Consider the following 24,488-nt stretch of genomic DNA (forward strand, 5'->3'; position numbering starts at 1 on the left):
TCCACCTTCTTTAGCGGGCTCTCTGAACTTTCGTGGGATTGCTTTAAACACCATGATCATCAGCTTCTGCATGCAAATGGAATAAACTTCAACAGGGAATCAGTGTCATCAGAATTTGGTTATAGAAGCACCTAACTTCCTGTCTTGAGAAATTTCGCTCTCTGTGGAACTGTATAGGCCTTGACTACGGATTAAATTTATTCTTGTACAACTGTTCCTGAGACCTACAAGCAATATACACAATGCATCTACAGTCTCTTCAGAATGGAAAGAGGAAAAAACTGAAGAGTGTGAAAAGGGTACTGGGAAAAACTATAGCTCGTTTCTGATAATCAATTCGGCGGCCGCACCCATCGTCCCGGTTCCGCCCACCCCGAGCAAAGCAAGAGCAAGCTCATCTTCGTTCCACTGCCTTAACCCCCTACTCAATCTCTTGAGCACATCGACATCCACCTCCAACACCCAATTCGGAGTACAGGCCACCATCAAGCTCACGAATCCCGACACATACGCCCGCCAAGTGGCCCAATCACAACCAAGCGAAATCTTCCCATCCAGGGCACTTGCTAGGAACTCCATGTGAATCCCAAGGATCTTGGGTCTCCGCTTCGAAGCTGAAGATGCTGAGTCGACCCCCCAAGCGAAGGTTCCACAGAGAACAGTGAAGTATGCTAGTGCATATCCCCCTAACATGGCCACCACCCCGTCCGCTCCTTCCTCCTGCTCAGACCGGTGGACGGATATAAACCATGAAGGTAGTGTTTCTTTTATGAGTGACTGAACCAGGCAGTGCCCACCGGATGACCATACAAGAGAAGCCGCAAGAGAAGATGCCAGCTTCATCTGAGCCATCGCTGCGGTGAGTGAAACATGGCCATATCTTTTCCTGTTCTTACTGTTAGCCTTCAGCTTCTCCAATCTCTCCCGGGAAAGGCCACTACATGCTATCTCTCTCACCGACTGCATCAAAATAGAGACGACCTCCTCTGTGATGAACACTGTGTTCCTGATGGAGCGGTAGACGCGTAGGTAGAGAATTCCTGGAGCAACCGGAGATATACCACCGTAGAAGTGGGAGCCGAATCCATGACCAAGAAGACCTCCAACACCCCCATTGCTCGTCATCGAAGTGGTATTAAGCCCTAGTGTTGCGGTGAAGCAGCTCTTGAGGAGCTGAACCACGGCGTCGGCGTTCTGGAGGAACACCGTGCGAGATGCGGAAAAGACAAGGAAATCGCTCCAGCGCTTCGCCTTCTGAGTCCAGAGAGATGCAACGATAGGCATGCAAGGCCACGGGCAACCCGCTGCTAGGGACTCCAGGGCTGGCCCTGCCAAATTAAGGAAACGCTCTGAAGCCTTGTCGATTTTATAGGTTATGGTGAGGCTCACAAATGCGGCCAGGGGCAGAGGAAGAGTGGCTGGAGAGCTTCCCCCTGTAAGAACAACGCACAAGTAAATATTCAATTGTTGTAAAGCATCAAACTAGAGCAATTATGAATAAGCCACTATTCCACTTCATAAAAGTATGGCAGTAGACTTGTTGCGAATGAATTACCTGCGGCGAGGCTTGGTATGTTAACTCCAGTAGTAGCCAAAATCCTTCTAATTTGTCCCTCTACGTTAGCTAGATTTGCAGCAGGGCTAGGCCAATCCGTTCCGTTCATAAAAACCGGTTTCCAAATACTACGAGTAACTTCTGCTGAGAAGTAGCTCACAATGGTAGCCAAAGATGCAGGAAGAAAATCAGCCAAATCTTTAAGCCCTGCACATCAAAAGAAAAAAAATTTCACTCTGAAAGACATACAAATAACTGAAACTTCAAGACTATTTTATCTGTCTTTTCTCGGACAAAGTCACCAACCAGACCTGTAGCCAATTCCCTGGGAGAAAGACGTCCGTGAGCGCAAGCTGTTAAAGCTGCATCCACCACAAAAGGCACAGCTTCAAGGATGTCCCATGCAGGCAGTTTTGGTCTTATGGAGGCATCATCATTTCGGGGTCCTGATGAACTACTACTCGCAGAATTAACTGTAATTAAAGATTGGCTTCCTTCTTTGAGTTTGCGGAAGATCGTAGTCAGAAGTCCATCGGCAATTTCACAAACAGGTGTGCCGACAAGGCCAGAAAGGGTTGAAGCTATACACGCCTGATGCTGCCGGTACCAGACTTTCAATTTTGGGAACGTATCCATAAACACGGGTTTCGGAGATGATGAAGATGCAACTTCTGACAGTCTGCTTTTGATACGATCCTTGAGCACATTTCCGGCGGAGACTAGATGGGAATTTCTCACCAAAAGGAGGTATTCAGGGGTTAGTTGGGACCGAACTGTAGGTACATCTCCGACTCCATGTTCAAGAGGAGGACGATTAAACCTCCATAGCTTTAGAAGAAGAGTGAATGCATTTGAGAACACAGCATGCGCAGAGATTTCTTCTCCTGTGGGGAGAGCCCAAGAGCAATTGGGCACGCAAGAGCCAAAGACCTCGCAAATTGGCATCAAGGAACATGCCAGTTGAGGTACCTGACAAAATGTTACAGTGCAAACACTCTTAAGTAGACTTGTAACATTTTCCACTAGCAAGAGAAATGAGCAGACAATCGACCAGTACAATGTGTAATTACTCCTTGATAAGAAAAAATCAAGAAAAGCAGCTAGTTGCTTCACTTATATAGACGGAGGGCATTGAGTCAAGTAACCAAAGCTTACCAAGCCATGTAAGGAGAAAATCTGAACACAATCGACAGATCCTATTCCGACAACAAGCACATTTAGCATTGGAGCATACTTTATCAAATGACTGTCATCCCCTTCATAATCAGCTGGTACTGGAGGAGAAAGCAGTCTAGTAATGAAACACACAGTGTGCTCCTGCACAGATTGAATCGCGAGATGGTGTGCTTAGTAAAGAAGAACAAATGAGATAACAAGACAACATAAAAAGGAAACATTATATTCTATTTTAGTAATCATGGTACTAAAGAAATGCATCTTTTATAACTGCACACCTGTATATTCCAACCTCGAAGTAAGGACGCACCACAAAGAATGGTAGCAGCTGATATCTTCTCTTCGTCGCATCCTTTGAGGGCGATCTCATACACTTTCTCGAGCTCTGCTAAACTTCCATTAAAACCATGAGCCAAATTCAGTGGTTTTCCCTTGATTAAGTTACAAGAAAAAGAATATGAATAAACAAGGACAGAAGAGTAGACAGCACTAAAAGTATGAAAGGCGCTAGTAGATCACATAATGAAGCCATCCATTATCAAGGAGTATTCCATCGGCTCATGCAAATAATATCAGAACAGCTGTTTATCATAAACTAGTTGGCTGGAACCACATCTTGAGAAATGTATGGTTGGCCATAGTGACTCGAGACGACACATAATTGTAACCACTTCTAAATCAGAAGACATATCAAACCAATGCCACGCCCATTTCAGCTTTCGATGTCATGGCCAGAGACAAACCTTAGAAACAATTGATTGTAATGAGGCCAAAGTGAAGAAAAAAACTGTTCGTCAAGATCAACTGGAAAAGGATCAGGGCACAATCAGCAGGTATTATCTTCAGAGGATGTGCACATGTACCTCGATGCTGGACTTGAAACCAAAGCACCTATCAATGCGGGAGTTAGTGGAGCCCCCTTCATGAACGAAGACCAGCTTGGCAGTTGAGCAGGAATGCTATGAGGCATTTGGTTGAGGTGTCCATTGACATAGCCTGGCCAGAAATATGCTGATGTATCTAGTAGATTTCTGGCAATACAAGCCTCAACTATCAGGTGACGCATGTTTCCAGCTGCATGTAAGCATACACCACTCAGATGAGCATGTGCCGCTAATTAAAATGGCAGTGACAAATGACAATAGAACTTTCAAAAATAAGACGCAGGAAAAATAAATATAAGCACATGTCAAAATGCACACGATAAAGTCCACAAACTGACAACAGTATCAATCAATATCAAAGGTAATGCCAGACTACAGTACAACTTTGCTTCGCTGCAGAAATAGTTTATAACCCTGTGCCTCAAGTAAATCTTTTCCTGCTGTTAGATTCTACGAGCCCAATGCATGTCTATGAGTTAAATATCGCTCAACCACACCACAAGCCTCTGCATATCTGATTAAACAGCATCTTCAAGCATTAGGCCTTCCCCCTTCTCAGATGTCTATCTATACTAAAGCCTGCAAATTGTCAAAACCCATCCAAGAAGTTGGCATATGTCTGAACATCAGTTGAGTCTCCATATAATAGTATTTTTTTTCTCTTTTGATAAATACTTAATAAATAATGGACAAGAATCTTTTAGACCTTTGTTTTCCTTTCCAGCAATGCGCAAAAAGAAAGGTACCCTACCAAACACAACCAAAAGGAAAATCTTGAACAACTGTCCTTGTGATGACCATAACTAAGAAGACCTTTTAGTTCTCGACATACAATATTGAGCAGCTTATCAAAAGGTAATGAAACTGAACAATGAACTACGTACAGCAGTTTAAGGGCAAGTCTTTGACGCTTGTGCACTCAAAATATGCACTCCCCACATTAATCCCCGAAAGAAACAGCATTGCCTTTGCAGCAGCCTGATTAGCCGCAGAAACTACAGAGTGAGGTGGAGTCAGCAGGCCTTGATAATCACCCAATATCCTCAAGCTTGAAACCAGGTCATCGCAGCGATCTCCTGGACACTTTTTCTCCTTCCAGTGATCATTGCCAGCACATTCGTTATCATCAGTTGCTAGGCTTTCATCCTCAATAAGATCAGCAATCACTAGGGGTACGATAGAGAATAACATGGACAAGCGGGTATCTAAATGTGGCAAAGGGCCCTCTATAGGATTCCTCTCCTGTTAAATGATGAAGAATAAGTTCAATGAATAGCAACATATAATTACATTCAAAGCCAGAGTCATACAGGATAAACATGTCTATTTGATCTTTGTTTTAATTTTCTCGGTAGGCTATTTGCTCAACAGAGTGATGATAATTTAAACTTCCACTCTGTTTTGTGATAGTATTTAGGAGAGACCAGGCAATTGTACCGGCTTATTGAACTTTCTCTAGTTTGAGTATATAAATTTCGATTAATGATAATCAAGCTCGGATTTTTGTGTGTGGAAGTGGTGCGAGGCAAGATTGGCAGCTGAAGTTTAACCTCACTTCAATTTCTTGCTATACTAGGGATCCTGATCATTTCAGGAAAAAACCTCAGCCAGAAAAATACTAGTTGAAGAAAATTTAAGCACTGTCTTCCAAGCTTGAAACGAAAATAAGGTGAGGCTGAATGGCTTCGAAAAATGACATTTGGCACTGGAAAATCCGCAAGCAAGCAACAATAGAGATAAAAGTTCAAACCGTTTAATACCGAGGGGACAATAGAAGCTAACCCTTTGAACAAGGCGAAGAGCCGCAATCCAGAGACCCAAAAAGGTGTCATGCCAGGTAGTTCCATTTATTGCTTGAAGAGATTTTGTCAAACCTGCATAAAACCTATACTTTTATTGCCACTAACATCTTTTAAGTACTCTGTTTTTACTAGATGCAGCTGAAACTTTGTTCCAGAAGTCGAAAAATTTCAGTCGTTACCAGTGATTATTTCAATGGCACTTGTTGGATTAACATCATATCCATCCATGGCATCTTCCAAAGCCACATCAAGAGGGAGCCATATCTCAGAACAATGGGCGGAAGAAGCGTGGGAGCCAAATGCCATAATAGCATGGAACTTCTGGTGTGAACTTGTCTTGCATTCTCGGGAAAAGACTTCGCAAGCATCTGAAGTCAGCAGCTGAAGTGCCTCAGGAGTTAGGCTTTTGAATTTCTTAGTGCTGCCGAGTCTGTAACGAGCAACCGCAATCTCTGAATGAAAGATTCCCACTGCACAGGCCTGAAATCAGTTAAGCAAATTATCTTCAGTCAAGGCATGTCACGCTATTGTGACCAAGAAACTATATGACTGATCACAAACCAATTTATAGATGAGACATGACAGTCAAATCTTCTATAGGTACTACATTTCTAAAAAGTGAGAAAAGTAGTTTCATGCCGTGTTAACTTTCCTGAGATGACCATGGGAAATACCAAGTGCCAACACATACAGCAATTACCAAATGAACAATAACTTTGAAGCCAAATAGCAGCATTCAAGCCTCCATTCAGGAGGTGGCCCAAAAAAAGAGAGCCCCCACATGGATTGAAAGCTTCCAAGATGTATATTGACAGGGTAAAATTCATTGGAGAACTGACGCAAAAAACCATACCGATTGCAGATATAAGAGTAGCTAAAAGAAGTACATACAAGTTCTGGCGTGCCAAGTAAAGAATTCTGGAGGTTACTTTGTTTTGCAGAAACTGTCCAATTATTTCAATTGCCATTGTAGTATTTGCATTCTGCAATATCCCATGACTTTCAGTAGACTTCTCATCAAAACTACCACAACTATCTACATCCATTTCTTGAGACATGATGCCCCATCTGGAATTTGCTTCTGGAGTGAGTTCCAACAATCCTTCATCATCTAAAGATGCATCAAGTAACTGCCACACAATAGAAAAGATGAACTCAACGACAAGAATCCCAGCTTCACTTTCTGGCAAACCAAATATCTTGGTAAGCTGCATAGCAGCATCAATTGATTCCATAACCCTGCAAATGGGAAGAATTTCTATTCATAACAAGACAATCACCAGAAACTGGAACTATCAGCAATGTATGTCGGTAATAGAATTATATGCAGTAAATTATTACATTAGGTAGTTGATCTTGGCTCTTGTAGGAACAGACAAGCGATTGAACCCCAGTGAAAGGCCAAGATGGAACCGATTTCGTTGGGCATCATAAAACTTTTGAAACAGGCAAAAAACATTGGCTAGAATCCTAAGTTAAGAGGTTTCAATTCATGATTTTCGGACCCATCTGAATAAATAAGAAGGTCACCACATTGCAGATGCAGGAATCAAATATGCAGTTGAAAAGAAGTCTACTGTACAACATAGATTTGCGAGCAAGAGGATTGCAACCAATGTGATGTCCGAAAAAAATTAGCACATGATATAAGCTCCTCACCTTTGATGGTTTGACCCATCTATATGGGATTTAAGGTTAAAAGCATGTCTCTTAAGCAGTTCCATATAAAGTCTGTACGGTGCTGGTCTGAACTGCCTACACGGAGTGACCCTGCATAGAGAACAATAAACTAGACCGTTTTAAAATTAAAAGAAAAAAAAAATGCACGGATAAGAAACTGCACAGATTTCCTAGCAATTCATTTTGTGGAGAAAATTCCATCATAGTCATTTTCGTAAAAGCTCATAACTCAGTCAAATGATGTTTTCTTGGTCTAATTGGTGGCTGTGCAACATATGGAAGCCTTTCACCAACCCAGTATAATTCAGAGGAGGGACCCAACCATGCAACAGACCTTACCAGCTAATGTGCAAAAATGCAATTAACCCACTGAAAGGAGAAGAAAACTGAAATGTCTTGGAAAAAACCTCTCATCCTTTCCCGAACCCGAACCAAAATTAGACCGATATTAGGGGGGAGATATCAAAGCGTGCATCTTGAAATCATTCTGTCGAACAGATCGCATGAAAGAAAGAGGTCAACGGAAATTTGTCTAGGGAAATTTTTAATGAAAAGAACACCCAAATCCCCTCAAAAAAATCAAATGCATGATCTATTACAACGGGCTCAAAGAAATCGTAAGTTCTATAGTGAGAAGTTAATGGATGATAAACCTTTTTTTTTACTCGGTGAAAGCAAAACTCTTTAGGACCGCACAAGACCCGCTTTTCATCTTTCCACTCTTCCCCGCAAAATTTCGAAAACTTCAACCAGCGGAATCGCCAAAGAGGTCAAAACTCAGCAATGCCAAAAGGCCTCACTAAACATCCTCAAAAGCACCAACTTTAAGCAGACTGAACGGTAAACAAGGAATGAATTAATACCCACTTTTCCAAGACAAAAAAACAAACGAAGAAAGAAGAAAAAGAAGGAAAAACACCTTCAAACTTCATTGACCCGAACCCATCGCAATGAAAATTACCACATTACTCCACATTAACCAACACTTCGCATCTAACCATTTTTTTCCAGGACCCACACCGTGAAAAACGACGCAAAAACCATGTCAAACGTCGAAGAAAAGTAAAAGGAGAAGCAAACCAAAAGGACCAAAAACAGAAAGCAAAACAAGAAACACCAACCTGGTAGAGAGCAGAGCAATCACGAGGAGAGGAGGCACTATCCCGACCACCAGAGCCTTCTCGAGGAACTTCCACGCGATCGGGACGTTGTTGTCCCAGCAAATGTGAGAAACCAGCGCGTGCGCCAGCTCGGTGGAAGGCAAGCTCGCGCCGGCCGAGTGCAGGCTCGAGCACATCTGCATCGCCCACCGCAGAGGATCGTTGCCCTTCTCTTGAGCCACCCTCGTCATGTCAAGGATGCCGCCGTGAACGGAGGCCGCCATGGGCCGGAGCCAGATGGCCGGAAGTTCAAATTTTTTCCAATGCGAAGTGAGCGTGGGGAGCGCGACGGTCAAGAAAGCCACCGGAGGTGCGGCTGCTTCTGCTTCTGCTTCTTGGCTCCAGTTTTTGGAGGGGGTGTTTTTCCGTTTTCTATCCGGGAATTCTATTTATTTATCAAATTTATTTACTATATAGTTTGTGGGAGTTGGAATATAATTGGCTCCGACAAGGACAAAGTCAAACATTACTAGAGGGGCAGGAGCGGGATTTATGAAAATAAAGATATTAATCTTCAGGTTGTACTAAAATTAAGTAATTAGTACCAACAAGCTAGCGAGCAATGAGATAATTATTCTCGAAGTAATAATAAGTCGAAGAAAACTTTTTTCAAAATAATAAATTAAAAAAAGTGTCTGAATTTTCACCTGCCGATCGTATATAATATGACATGGCGATGAATATTGTATGTGCATATTAATGTGGAAAATTTAAAAAAAAAATCCGTTTATTAAACCTAATGATGGTACGTGAACCCCCCATGTGATTAAGGAAGTGAAAAAGAAAGTGAGTTTCGCTATTGTTCCATCATCATTGTTTGATTATGTACATGAAGCGGCAATTAAGGTACTTAAATTCAGGATGGTCCGCTCCAAAATGTCAATGGAAGGTGTCCAACTGCTTTTGCATTTTTAATCCAAAAAAAAATGAGGAAAAATGTCAATGAAAGTAAGGTGCGTGGATTGAGGAATTATTAAGTTAAGTTCCCGTTTCGCACCCCCACCAAAGCATGGACGATTTCGTATCACCAGAAGTTACACATAACGTTTATTGACAAATTAGCACTCCACCGTCGATGATCAGACAACTGGAATTGTCGAAACTAACAAGAGCCTGCCACATTTCCAGCTCATTTTTTTATTCAATACATTTTGTTCTATATGCATATTTGTTTGATTAATTTAATGTGGAGAGTGGAAATCATGCGATTCAAGATGGATTCCAAAGCCAATTGATTGCAAAGCACTGCAAAAGAAAGGATCATATTGCACCAAAGGCCATGGACCCACCAGCAATCACTAGTCTTCTTTCCAGTAGGTTGGCTACTTCACTAACTTGAATTTTGTTCATCCTTATTATAATTAATCAGATATTTAGATTAAGTTTATCCCCCCAACTCTACTCCTGAAATTTGTCAAAAAAAATTTTAATTAATTCTCTAATTTTTATTGGATATAGTTTTTCTTTTTCTTCTTCTTTTTCATTTTTTGCCTTTATTAAAGTGGGGGCAGAAAGAGCTCAGTGGTTAGGGGGTTGGTAGAGATGATGACAGGATACGATGTCTCCATCGCGGTTGGTCCAACTCCAACCCCGATGACATCGGCATCCATCATTTGGCTATGAAACAAAAATAAGTATTAATTAAAGATAATAAGAATAATAACAACAATAATATATATATATATATAGAGAGAGAGAGAGAGAGAGAGAGAGAGAGAAAGAGAGAGATGCCCTCTGTCACCAACCTCTTCAATGGCCCTGCCTGTTTTTCTTGTTACTTTTTCACTGTTTGTGGCTTCTTGAAGATCGGTGCAGTGAAGTGGTAGGTGAGCACTAGTGAGATCGATGGGGTTTCCGTGGGTCATCATCATCTGGTTCATCACTCGATCAGTCCATTGGAAAACCTAACATAAAAATGGGACCCACATCATCTCAATGTCCCAAATTTCGGACCAAAAAAAAAAAAATGATACAGAAAAATGCTTCTCTAACAATGTTGTCATGATCGGTACAATCTCAATCGTCAATCCACACACCATCACTTACGTGTTTCGCATGAAGCGCTCATTGGTTGTGATATCGTGTGGGCAGAAATGACTCACGGTAATGTCAAAATGTCAGGCTAGCAACTTCCAAAAATTATATGAAATTTTACGAGAAAGAAAAAAGAGTATATATTCATAAGAATTTCTTATGGAGAAATTACATAATTGACTCGGATCTTGCTCCCTCCTCTTCTTGTGGTCTCGGGTTTGGGTCGTATTGGGAGCGCTTTGGAAATAAAGTCGTCGATGCAACTAGATTTTTACGTGTACATTAAATATAAAACATGCAATATGTTGCGAGGAAAAGAAGGGTTATCGTCTCGGCCGAATTGGCTATGATTCCAGAAAAATTCTTTACCTACCCACCAATCCAACAAGAAAGCGATCCAATCCCAAGGATTTCTAATTCTCTATTAAATTAATATTATTTCTTTGTCTCCTTATTATTGGCTAAAAGCAAAGCATTCAGTTCCATTGGTAGGTCGCTTACACAAGAATCAGACACGATAAGAAAGAGTTAGGTAAGATGGTTCATCGGCCTTTGGTAACCCCACATTTGATCTCATCCAAAATCAATTGCCAAAAGAAATAAGAAGATTTTTCACACAAAGTGGCATGCAATCACTTAGGGTCGACTCCCATTTAATCGTCAAGAGTCAATCTCTGCCCCAAATGCCTCTATATTAACATGTTTTAGTTTTGGACCATAGGGGACTAAGGTGCTATTTAATTGTACTCTAAGCATGCCATTTCGAAAAGGGTACTTACATCATTCCTAAATGACCAATCGACGGATGTGGCGGGCTACGCCCCTAATATGACAATTAAGGGTATGTGAAATATGGGATTGTTTGCACCTTATTTTTGAAGGATCGAAGCTCGTGCTTTGTAATTCGTTATCTTGAGTCTAATTAGGGGTGATCGGTTTTCAGGGGGATCGATTTCCATTGTGGAATTGGGAACCATCCACTTAATCTTGGACCCACCCAAGAATTGGACCGACCAATTCGGTTCAGTTCCCTGATGGGTCTAGGAACCGGTCGTGTACTGTAAATGGAAAATGTTTCAGTAGAAAAAAGTAGGAAAACGAAGAAAGTGAATAACTATGCAAAGGTCTAAAAAAAGAGAGGGAAACTAGCAACTCCCATAACTGAGGAGGCAATGATGTTCAACCCGTGGTTGCTCTAATAGTCCTTGTAGAGAAGATCTGCACGACAAACAACCACAACAATGCACACACGAAATTTTAAAAAAAAAAAAAAAACCCTCAAACGATTGAACAAAACAAGGACAAGATGTGTGCGAACATAGAAACGAGATAGAGACAATCGATGACGAAGGAGATTGAGGAGTGACCTTTCGCTTTTTTGCTGATGTCGGAGTAGAGAGGTGTGAGACTTGAGTGAAGAAAACAAGAAAGGGGCAAATGGCAATTAAGGGTTTGAACTTGATGTCCCTAGGTGAGCATATTGCGTGACCGAGAGGAGAATAAAGCGAATTAGCATACAATAATTAGTAAAGCGAAATAAATTATTGATCCGGTTCGAGTGATTCAGACAGGTAAGTCCACATATGGAATTAAAAACCAGGCTGTATTCATCGATTTTTAATTTATAGGAATCGGAACCGAACCGGTTTCATAGAAAACCATCCAGAACTGGCCAGTTTAACCCGGTTACTTTTGCTCACCCCCCCAAGTCTATTTTTCGGTTGCTCAAGTCTCCGACTTGGGGATTGAGAAAAATGAACAAGCATAAAAGGCAGGTTGAACCTTGACAATGCACAGTACAACCAATCATATATCCACGCAATTAAGTCAAATAGTGGCTTTTGTCTCTCTTTTAGCGGCTTTCCTAAATTATCCAATCCATGTATGAAATATAAAAAAGATGAAAAATATACAAATAACGTTTCTGTTAACTTCCCACTTTCATCCGATTTCTCTTGCAACTACCCATTTTCTCTTACTCTCATAATGAACGACAAGAAAGTAAAGTCGCCGGGGGAATGCACTATCCCCTCAACCAATTGGCCCCACAACTAGACACGGCCGATTCGGTGGAACCACCGGTTCCGGTTCCACGAAAAGGTGGAACCGGAACCGGCCGTGCATACATCCGGTTCCTGCGGTTCCGAACCGAAACCGGCGGTTCCGAGCCGGTTCCCGGGCCGGTTCCGGTTCTGCACCGGAACCGGCGGTTCATTCCGATTCATTTTTTAATATTAATTTTTAAAATAATAAATAATAAAATAAACATAATAAATTATAAATTATAAAATACAATTAAATTGTACATTGTAATAAAATATGGGGAAAAAAAAGAGAGGAGGAATTGGCTTGAACTTAATGAATTATCATTAAGCGCCTACATATCTTCTTGGGGATAGAAGAATCAAAGCCCATGTAGTTCTTTTACTTTTGAGAACCCCAACTTATCTCATCGTCAATCGTCGCTACCCGTTGTAGTACCCGTGGCGGTGGTATCTCCAACATCATCGCTAAAAAATTCGTGTTCACGATCTAACTCTTGGTGTCGATATTTCGCCCTCGTCCAATCGCCGACACAAGCTTGAGCTTCCACAGAGTCCGGGCTTAATCTTGAACGGCGAGAGTCCAAAATTAATCCTCCAAAGACTAAATGCTTGTTCAACCGCAACCGTTGAAGAAGGGGTTGCTAATATCCGACGAGCGATGAGGGCGAGAACTGGATAATCGATTTGGTGACTTTTCCACCACTTCAGGATTTCAAAATCTGTACTATGTTCTGCATCACGAAACTCAAATTGAGTGGTTAAATATTTTTCTAATTCGGAAATACTACCCGTTGCCCCTTTTTGTTTTTTTTGCCTACTCTTAAGCATATTATACCCTCTACTAAGTGAACTACCACCTTCGCTACGTGAGGTAGTAGATTGTAAAGATCCGGAATCACTTAAACCATATCTACTACAAAATTCTCCATATAATGCTACTATAGATTCTTTAACATCTCCTAGTATATTTGAAATATCTATTAAATCTTCCAAATGTAAACAATCATGATAATATACATTCAAATAATCTAGTAAACCGTCTAATTTAATACGTGGATCAAAAACAATACCAACTAAATAGAAAAGAAGAATTTGCAAATAATAATGCAACCATTTTTCTCGCATTACTAAAATAGTTCGACCTAATTCGGTATCATTTTCATATTCACTAAAAACACTATCAATATTAACACACTCTATTAAAAATAAATGCGTAGTAGGATAATAAATACCAGATAAAGTCTTAGTAGCATCATTAAAAATTTTCAAAATATCTAAAATTTTCTTGCAAACGTCCCAATGTTGAGGAAGTAAAGTAATTTCGGGAATATTTTATGAAATAAACATACATAATAAATCTTTATATTCAAAAGTTTGCCGAAGCAACTCGAGACGTAGAATTCCAACGAGTCGGAATATCTTTTGGAAATCTTCTTGCCCTTCTCCCATTTTGTTTACAAAATTTTCCCCATGATTTCATACAATGGGGACGACTCCATAAAAATTTAATTGCACTCTTTATTGGGGCGAGAGAAGTGTCAAGAGTTCGTAAACCATCTTGTACACATAAATTTAAAGCATGACAAGCACATCTAATGTGAAAAAATTGTCCGCCAAAAGTGGGTTTGCAAATATTTTCTAATTCGGGAATAGAAGCGGTATTTGCGGCGGCATTATTAAAACCAATTGAAAGTACTTTATTTATTAAATTATATTCTTCTAAAACTTGCCTAATTATTCTATAAATATTATGAGCCGAATGTCTTTCATCAAAAACTCGGAATGCAATAAGTCTTTTTTGAATCGTCCAATCGTCACCTATCCAATGACACGTGACACCCATATAAGAATGAATTTGCCAAGGATCACTCCAAATATCGCTACCTATATGCACACGTCTATTGAATTCCGCAAAAAATTTTGCTAAAGATTTTTTTCCTTTTTTATAAAGATGAAAAACTTCGCGTTTAATAGTATTTTTTGGAATAGTTGGCGCTTACGGAACCAACGCAGTATTTATCAAATATTTCATATTAAAATTTTCACCAAAGTATTAAACGGAGCATGATTAAGGGCAACATATTCACCTAATGTTTGTTTATAAAGTGCTTCAGTGAAACGAAATATAGGATGAGGATTAGAAGTGGCGTACCCGGAAATTTGTTGTTGCGTATTGTCGATCCCCGCTTGCGTTGGATGTTTTTTTCGTCAAATGCCGACGGAATGTTCCGTAGCCGTCTCCTTTCGTAAATTTATATGTTTGCGAACAATATTTACATTTTATATTATACTTACCTTCGCCTTCATCACGTACCTTGTCGAAGTGTAGCCACAAGTCGGATGTATTATCTCGGCCCTTCCGTTCCGGCTCATTTGCCGTTGACGCTTCTTCGACACCAGTGGGAGGATGAAGACTTTCTTGTGTTGGGATGTGCTCGACGTTCGGAATCGGGACATAGTTGATATTATCGTCGTCGTCTTCCCAACTTGCATACTCACGAGGATCATATTCGGGAATGGGATACTCGGAATCTCCCATAGTCATCTTGCCCTTGTCGGCATTTTCGCTTCCACTTGCCATTTTTGAGAGAATTGATCGGAAATCCGATTGAGAGAATTGAGTCGGGATTGAGAGAATTGGGAGAATTTGAGCGATTTGAGAGGATTTTAGAGAGAATTCGAGAGATTGTTCAGAGAATTTGTGACAAAAATGAAAGGGGGAGCATATGTATTTATAGGCAAAAATTAATTTTAATTCTTTTTTTTAAATTTTTGGCAACGGCCCAAAGGAAGGGGGAGGGGGGCGGGCGGGGCCGGGGTAGAGAGCCGTGGCTCTCGCCCCCGGGCCCCCCTTTTTTTTTTTTCTTCTTCTTCTTCACGGTTCCGGGCCGGTTCCCACGGGTTCGGTTCCCGGCCCACGGGCCCAAATGGCACTCTCTACCCACAACCTTGATGGTTACATAGAATCCTCTTCATATTATCTCAGCTTCTTATCATATATTCTCTTATTATTTTTGAAGAATAGAACTCACAAGATAGCTAAATTTATTCAATTACGAGTAAAACCCCCCCTCCAAGTTAGAAAGTTCGAATTAAAATAAGTGTAATCATTGATAAGCGTTCTTACAAAGCATGTAAAAGGCCGAGGTTATTGTCAAAGGACAATGTTGAAAAGAGGGAAAAAAAAAAAAGAACAAAGAAACACGACTTTCCTCACTGGTTGTGATACTCGTCGCGCGAGAAGTCGCGAGAAAATAAATGAACCTATGTCCAAACTACTCCTGTATTAACTAAAAAAAAAAAGGTAAAAGAGATATAATTAATGAAGGTTGAACTTCATTAAAAGACCACATTATCATCTCTTGGTTTGGTCACTTATTATTACAATTGTCAGCAAACCTATGACAAGAACCTAGGTTGGTTTTGGATTGATTGATTTGGGTTGTCCGGGGTAGGGGTGAGCAACCGGACCGGGTTTACCCGGAACCCGGATCGGCCCACCCGAAAAACAGGGTAGGGAATCGGTTCTTGCTCAAACTGGTCCGGGTTTGGGTTCCAATTTTTGGGAACCGGTTGAAACCGGTCCGGTTTCCGGTTCTAGGTGAAGACCCACCCGGACCGGTTTTAGAACCGGTTTTTAGTTACTTAAAAAAAAAAAGACACCATAATGTAGTATCCAAATAACTATGATTTTGGTTTTATGCTCGTGGTGTTTGAGTTTTTCTAGTGTTGGTTCATGCGCGTTAAATGTGGTGTCTTTTAGCATGTTATTTGGATCTTACAATTTCAGTTTTTTTTTAATGGGTACAACGAAAATTGAAGTGTGATAGAAAGATTTGCACTATGTTAATTCAGCATTCTGGATGATCATTGTTGCTTTTGATGGATTGCAACTTTTATTTTTTATATCAAGGTTTGTTGCTTTTGGTGAATCATACTATTATTTATTATTATTTTTTGGACTGTTGCTTTTGGTGTATTATAATTTTTTTTGCTCATTTCATCAATGCTCATATTATTTTGTTGAAAAAAAAAAGGAAAACAGGTTCTCGGGTAGACCCTCAAACCGGACCGAAAAACTGGGTCGGTTCCAAAACAGGTTCCAAGACAAATAGGGTCGGTTCTCGGTTCTAAAAACTAGGAACCGATTATAACAGGGTCGGTTTCGGGGTCTAGGTCTGGACCCGGCCCACCCGGCCCATGCTCACCCCTAGTCCGGGGGACCGCCCTTTGAAATAAAGTCTTACCAAACCCGGGCTGAAATTGGATTACCCCATTTGATCGATTGCATCAGCATGTCAGGACTCAACAGCCGGTAATTATCCGGATTTGTAAGGAACATCCAGTCGTACTATCTGGTCGATCATGGCTAAAGAAGCTTCCAAACAAAAGCAAAGCAAAATGATGGGCCATTTGTCTCTTGGAAATTGGGCATTGCGGAAATATGTTTTTGCAAAGGTATCCTTATGTTGGAGTTTTCGCAGTGGTCGGTCACCAGAATCTTTGTTTGACTTGTTTTCGTTCAGCTTCTCACACGACCCAAAAAGCACTTTTTTTTTTTTGAAAAATTTTAAGAATCGAGCATGATTCTATGATAGAACCTGAAATCTGAAATCAAATCAGTAAAAAATCTGCCCGATTTTAAGTTTCAAGGTACGCATGATAGGTTATAGATTGAACATGTTCTGACGGGTATATTTCGGGTTCCAGATAGGCTGAATCTGAAATCAGTAGCAATTATTTTTTTCTTGATATATATCTTTGCGATATTTCGAATTCCATGGTATGAGATGATGAGTGTGTAATATGGAACTACTAGTCTAAGCTACCATTTTCGACGATATTTATAACTGAGATTTTTACTTTGTAAATATTTCATATTTATTTGTGTATCCGAATATGAGTTGTGGTCATTGGAGTGTATAAGCAAATTGTAGTCATTGAAGATGATGATTCACCGCAACGCTTTGATGAAGAATACATGTAGACCTACATGTCAGAACAAGTTTATCATTTTTTGGAACCTGAAACATACTCCGGAACTTGGAACCTACATTGTCAACGCCTAGTATCCATGTCGAGCTGGTCGGCCAAAGTTTTTTGGATGGACCGAATTGACACAGATACAAAAGGTATATGATTTAATTGAAAAAAAAAGATGTTTATGATTAAATTAACTCAATTACAATATATTTAGGTCTTTTTCGATCATTTTTCCCTTTTTGCTCCATAGCTTGCATATGCTAATTCGATTCGGATCATCACGAGGTTTTGATTTCATAAACATACCGATTTGCCTCCCTAATTCACCAACTTACCAAAGGTCCGACAAAAAAAAAAACTGTGCCTGCGAATTAGGGAAAGTAAAAACTTACCAACTAATAATATCTTAGTACGACATGGATTGATTTTTAGTGGCATCAATAAGCAATTTCTCAAATAAAAACAAAAAAGAAAAAGACATGTTTAATTAGAAACCTTGCGGGGAGCTGATACAAACAAAGGATAAGGACCACAAGCAAAGTGCTGGACAGAAAGATGAAATGTAGACTCCACCTCTGAGAGAACCCCGATTAACAATTCACCATCATAACATACCACCAAAAGATAAAAAAAAGCTTCTACATTGATTGCGACAACCACTGTCGGGAAATTGATAAGGTTTGCTTTGCACAAATCGTGCACTCAACAAAATGATTGCACGCATCACAAGCCATGGACGGCCCAATCTCAGCATCATTCAGGGTCAGAATCGAGCTTGACCATCCTCATCTAGAACAGCTTCATTTCAGCAGAACCAAATCAGAAGGACCTAATTGAAAAAAAGAAGAAGATCATCTTGATAATCATCGACAGAACATTACCCTAAGAGATCGAGTCTAATTGGGTTTTGGGAAAAAAAGAGAGGGTATATTCGTCATCGAAAATGACATTTAGGCGCGAGTTACGATTTTAATATGGGGATTAAAATAAGTCCATGTATTTATGAATGATCGATCATTCGCCACGATTCATTACCGAAAGGGCGAGGAAGCATAATGTGTCCAGTTAAAATAAGGAAAAAAAAAAAAAAAAACAGCGAGCAGAGAATCAATCCTTACTTAATGTCTATGGGGCCGAGCCAAACACAAGGAACAAGAAGACATCGCCACAAACATAGTTTGTTTACCTTGATTTGATGGATTTCGTACTACGCACATTAACAATTCACGTGCTCCAAAGCTAACCATGAAAATACACCCACGAGAATTTGTTTGTGTTTTATCACATGCTACCGATCGATCACGTGTGTTCATGCATCATCTTAGGTGAAAGTCATCATATATGTGTATATAAAATAAGTACATCTGTTGCAAATTACATTTATTCCAGGATTTTTATCCAATTAAGTCGGACGCATATACATAGGGTGATTGCCGAACGAATTTGTCACCCGAGGTATCTTCCCGTTAAGTTCAAGATTTATAAACATAAGTTAATTGTTCCGTCTAGTGAATTTTAAAAGAGCTCGATCTAAGTAAATCCTTGAATTGCTTTATCGAGGTCTTGTCCCGGATCTCGGGATCCACCGGATGTAAAGTAATTAGAGGGTATTCCCCGCCATCGGGAAAGAAAAAGATATGATTGGCAATTGAAGGTGCAGAGCATGCGGGTATCGGCACGTTAAATAAGGAATGCATTTGTAGAGCCTGTATCCCTGTATATGAAATGGACAGGCCGCACAGGTCCTTGTAGGAGACCAATCTCGCTTCTTTGGTGAGGTAACCCTTCGACCAATTATTTTTTCGAAAAACAGCAAAACAGTTTGTCCACACGACAAGAGGAGACATCACCAATTTTTGTGGACATGCTTTATTCCAGACCCGGCCCATGTTCAGTGGCCCAGATTATGGCGGATCCATCCTAGACAGGCCCATGGGGTGGCCGATGGGCCTTATTAATCAATTTTTAGGAGCTCTCTAAGGAACCTTCAACGATGGGATTCAATGTCACAAGACAATTTTCTGCGTCACGTGATGCGAATAGCTTGGTCGGAAGATTTTATAATCACTCTGGAGACCCGACGTACTGATTTGCAGAAGACAATCATAGTGTGGCAAGCGTTATCAACTTCCTTATTATCTTTCAAGATGAATGATAGTATTTTCCCACGTGGTAATTTACTTGGTAGACTGAAACGCTTCGAGAGCGCCTAAAAATTTCTCATTAAATTGAGATTTCATTCGTTCTTCTATCCGCATTCTGGGATAGAAACACGAATGCCTCTACCCAATATGCTTTCCAGCTAACTATTGGAGCATCGATCTTGTTGTAGATCTGAAATCGTCTCTGTGGACAGTCTCGTCTTAAGGCTGTCTATAATTGAGCTATTTGTGAGGTGCCCCAAACGAGCTCGGAATGGCGCAAAGAACTTCGACAATAGCCTGTAATGCGAAGAGACCCTCGACTTGACCCCGGCTTTTTTTGGTATGTCTGTAATCTTACTGCATGTATTTTCTGGAACTAATTGGTCTCATCCCCAAGCCACGTATGCTTGTGTTTACCGTGGTCGACGAAATGTCACCACATCCAAGTTTGTCGTAACTATCGACCTGCACTTGCTGAGTGCGCATCAGTTTACCTCTATCTGTCGTAAATGGAGATGCCCTTCTTGTCGATGTCCAGAAATTTACGTGAGATGCTCGAGCACTGCAAAGATCTGATGTTTAGGAAATGGTCTGTTTTGTGTTTTTCGTTTAGCTTATTCCAAGTCTCGATCTTGGGAAACGGCCTCTGGTCTTTTGAAGGTGACTTGCTGGGCTCCATCAATGGACAGTCACGACAGATTGATTGGTGAAATTGAGATTTTGGTGACTCTTCACTCTTCACCGGAGAAAAGTCTTTGGAAAATACCTTCAAACCTTTCGTCAAAGCCACCGCTTCCCATTGAACACATGTGATGAGGGAGGTTTAGGTGACTCTTCCCTCTTCATCGGAGAAATCTTTGGAAAATACCATCAAACCTTTCGTCAAAGCCGCCGCTTCCCATTGACGCATGTGGTGAGGCCGCAAAGATCCATTTTTTGCTGCAGAGCTTTGCTCTTTTTTCCATGCTCCGTTCCACAAATTGTCACATTCTTCCGCTCATTCCTCACTCTTTGTGCGTCCTAACATTCACCAGATTTCTTGTGAAAGAAGAGAAAAATGTCAAGCTCTCAGTGTTTTGAGAACCCGCCGAGCCTGAGCTCGACTTGTGGAGCGGGAAGTGTTGAAGAGCTTGCAGGCCTCAAGACTTACGTCACTGGCCGTTCTGATTCCAAGCGCGCTCTTCTTTTCATCGCTGATGCTTTTGGTAGAGGCCCCTTTCTTTGATTCTGATTCTCCATTGTTTCTCTGATGGGGCTTTCGTTTGGTTAGCTGTGTACTTCTTCTTGGTTCTTTGTCGTTCTTGTGCTTTTGGATTGATCCATGAAATAGCTGCTTGATTGATCCTTTGCTCGTCTGTTTGTGCAGGATATGAGGCTCCTAAGCTAAGGTATGATGTGATTGCTTGCATAGAATCTTTCTCGAGTTGTTCTATCTATATGTTTTCCTATAGTGCCAGTATTTTAAAGTTTGTGAGTGAATAACTCTGTATTCTGCCTGTAGCGTAATTTCAAAGCTTCACCTTTCCGTTCCCCTTTCACCTGTGATGCTGAAGAGCATTAGACAGCAAGTGAGGGTTAGGCCAATTCATTCTGGGTGAGGGTGTTTGGTGTTTTTTCTCTTCCTGAGTCAAAGCATCATCTGTTGAACTGCAGATACGCGTGATTTCTTGGCATATTTCGACGGACATATGATGTACATTGCTTGATTCAACAACATAGTTACAGTTTTATTTGTTCCAATAAATTCTGCTACTTATGGGGCTCAGCTGTTTATATGATCCTGTTTCATCTTGAGATAAAGTTAGCCTTAGTTTCAACTCCAACATCACATAAGCTGGGATCGCCTTGTTAACGGTCATGGCATTCTATGTGTTCCTAAATTGAAGATGATAAGAGTTGCCTTTCCAAATTGTCATACTCATTTCTGGACTGCTTTGGTTGTAAAGGAAACTCGCAGATAAGGTTGCATCCGCAGGATTCTTGGTGGTTGTACCCGATTTCTATTACGGAGATCCCGTTATTGATGTCAGTCATCCTAATTTTGATGTAGAAGCTTGGTTGAAACTTCATAGCCCGGTGAGTTTTCCACTCCTTCAGGCCGTGAAAGTATTAAAGCACATTTAGAAGTTCACAGGAAACAAAGCTTTCCAAATTTCAACTCGACTTCTAGACTCACATCACATGCAGTAGGCTGCACTAATATCTAGACCTGGTTGGAGATCGCTGGTCATTTCAAAGATTTTCGACACCCATCTAGGTCTGTACTTTACCAAATTCCAGATGCGAAACATGACGCAGTATCAGTAGAATGAGAGCCTCATCAATTTTCATGTTGCTAGTTTTTTAGTTGTATTTTCGTAAACTTTCACCTCGTCTACTTCTTTAGGATAAAGGGTATGAAGATGCCAAGCCAGTGATTGCTGCTCTTAAAAGTAAAGGCGTGTCTGCTATTGGGGCTGCAGGATTTTGTTGGGGAGGTAAAATTTTCTGAATTCACTTTCACAGTTCTGAGGAGGTTATTGGGTTAAATATGCGAAATTGTTCTACATTTTCCATTGTAAAGTTTGTTCTGTTCACTTGCAGAAAAGTTCTTTCAAGTTGTTGAAAAGAGCTTGCCTATTCTTTTCAGGAATGGTGCTAGTGAAATTAGCAGGCACCGAAGACATTCAAGCAGCAGTTATTCTGCACCCTGGTCGTATGACCGAAGATGAAATCAAAGGTAAACCTATGCCAGTGAACATAGAATTACTTGCTATTTTCTTTTCAACCACAGCAAAATAATTTCTTCATGAGGGTGTTAGACTTGGTACTTGGTTCTGGAGGCTTTGTGGACAAATATGATGTGCTTATGAAGAAGTTTATGAATTCTGTAAGAGAGCCTGCAAATGCAGCTAACAGTGATGAAGAAACCCACTATGCGTCCGGTCAATAACAAGAAATCGATCGCACAACATTTGTCTGCTTGAAAAGTGTTCTTAAACTGGATGCCGCAAAAATCTTATTTCTGTCTATTTTTTGTTCAGCCGTCAAGATTCCAACTGCTATATTGGGAGCCGAGAACGACCACATTTTCTCGGCAGCAGAACTGAAAAAGTTAGGGGAGATCATGTCGGCTAAAACCGAAGTAAGCATCTTAGGATGTTTTCTGCATTAAATGGTCAGACAATACTATGGTAGGCAAAAGTACAGCAGGAGTGTTAATATTTGTGTACGGCGCTCACTTTAGTGCAAATATTTTTTTTGGATCACTTAAGTGTCAATTTTTTTGAAAAACGGTTATTTCAGTGCCAACTCCGGCGAGCTTCCTCGGAAATCCTACGTGGCGTCCACGTGGCTCACCGGAGTGTCTAAGTTAGCAATAAAAAAAAGCAAAAAGTTAAAAACATTTAAAAAAAGATCAAAAAAAAAAAAAAAAGAAGTCTGGTGCAGCGGCGAGGGCTCACACAGCCCTCGCCGCCATCGCCGCCGCCATCACCGGCAATGGCCGGGGAGAGGTGGGGGGTCGCCGAGCCCCGGGGACCCCCGCCGAGGCCTCATCGGGGTCGGCGAGGCCCGGCTGTGGCCTGCCTTGCAAACCCATGGCCAGGCTCGACCTCGCCTCGCCGCCGCAAACTCACGGTTCCCTTTTTTTTTTTAGCCTACTTTTCTGTTTAATTTTAATTTTTTTAAAAAATAATGATTTTTAAGTTGAACAATCCACTTGGACGTCATGTGGGTTGATTTTTTTTAAAAAATTGACACGTAACATTAAAAATTTAATGAAAAATGCCACATGTACTATTTGATTGGAATTAGCACTTAAATAATCATCTTTGGCCGGAATTGGCACTTCGATGATCGTTTTTTCTCCGATTTGGTAGTTAAGTGATCCGAAAAATAATATTGGTACTAAAGTGAGCGCCGTACACTAATATTGGCACTCCTGCTGTATTTTTGCCGTTTTTCCACATTCCCGTCAGTTCGCTCCCAAAGCACTTCTTCTCTTCGGTTATTTCTACGCAACACAGATTCAAAGTCCCCACCGGTTTTGCAGATTGAGAGTTATGTGAAAATATTCCCTGGTGTTCGTCATGGATGGAGTGTGAGATACAACGACGACGACGAATCCGCCATCAAGAGTGCCGAAGAGGCCCAAGGGGACATGTTGAATTGGTTCTCGAAGCATGTCAAGTGAAAAGGTGACACTGAAGCAGAATATAGTGAGGGAAGCAGCAGATGACTGCATTGTGAGTTACGAACACTTTCAGGACTAGTCCTCTGTTTTAGACTAGTCATCTATACTGTGCTGTTATTACGACTTAGATAAATAAGATATCGGTTTCGTAGCTCAAACTTTGCAGATCCAGAATGAAATATGTCATGTGGAGTTGTGTCGTGCGATTTTGGTTAAATTCTCTGTTCAAATTGATTGGAGGTGTTCTCTGTCATCTAGATGAGGACCACAAAGGGGAATATCAGATAGCAAATTCGTTTATTCAGAGAAAAGTACTTCTGCGGAACAGAGTAAGTTCTAAATACAAAAATGGAGTTCTTGGACTTTCTTTTCCCCCCAGCTTTGTTTTGATGAACTTTCTTAAGCGGACTGATTCAGTTGATAGAATCATGTCGAAATATCCGGCGACAAATAATCCTGAAGCTCCAAAAACAACATCAATGATCAATTCAACGTGTCGATATGATTTTTATGGCTCACGTAATGCAGATAGCTAGTTTGGACAAATTTCTGAATTACTTTTGAGATACGATGCACTCAATCTGTCCTAATTAATCACGGTGTGGCATGTGTTATGGGTTTTCTTAATTTCTTTCGCAATAATTGATAGCTGTTTTTTACGCAATGATTGATTTAAGTGGATCAAAACATCATGCTTCGAGAGCACCTGAAAATTTATCTATAGGTTTCGTTTTTTCCTCTATCGGAAGTCTCTGCTTGAAACATGAATATTGCTATCTTCTACACTTTCCAGCTGGTGGTTAGAGCGTTGATCTAGCTCTAGATGTCGATAATTATGATCATCGACCATG

At 40.7% G+C, this 24,488-nt stretch overlaps 3 protein-coding genes across 3 annotated transcripts in view; 1 reads left to right on the forward strand and 2 right to left on the reverse strand.

Annotated features, from left to right (window-relative positions):
- The window catches only part of LOC115728660 (disease resistance protein L6-like), a 344,958-nt gene that overhangs the window by 152,771 nt on the left and 167,699 nt on the right, over nt 1–24,488 (reverse strand). The gene's annotated exons all lie outside the window — the stretch shown is intronic.
- LOC125312570 (mediator of RNA polymerase II transcription subunit 33A-like) lies at nt 88–8,496 on the reverse strand. Its single transcript, XM_048273375.1, is given in 13 exon segments — nt 88–1,433; nt 1,556–1,762; nt 1,867–2,524; nt 2,711–2,872; nt 3,010–3,124; nt 3,595–3,805; nt 4,500–4,857; nt 5,398–5,489; nt 5,597–5,818; nt 5,821–5,897; nt 6,309–6,656; nt 7,077–7,187; nt 8,219–8,496. Coding segments are annotated over 13 exon segments (3,945 nt in total). The 5' UTR covers nt 8,482–8,496; the 3' UTR covers nt 88–312.
- LOC115732118 (endo-1,3;1,4-beta-D-glucanase-like) lies at nt 20,348–23,890 on the forward strand. Its single transcript, XM_048273708.1, has 7 exons — nt 20,348–20,668; nt 20,830–20,851; nt 21,410–21,539; nt 21,850–21,940; nt 22,093–22,182; nt 22,487–22,587; nt 23,497–23,890. The coding sequence occupies exons 1-7, from the start codon at nt 20,521–20,523 to the stop codon at nt 23,635–23,637; spliced, it is 723 nt and encodes a 240-aa protein (XP_048129665.1). The 5' UTR covers nt 20,348–20,520; the 3' UTR covers nt 23,638–23,890.

This window comes from Rhodamnia argentea, chromosome 1, assembly GCF_020921035.1.
Source record: "Rhodamnia argentea isolate NSW1041297 chromosome 1, ASM2092103v1, whole genome shotgun sequence".
NCBI classification, from domain to species: Eukaryota; Viridiplantae; Streptophyta; class Magnoliopsida; order Myrtales; family Myrtaceae; genus Rhodamnia; species Rhodamnia argentea.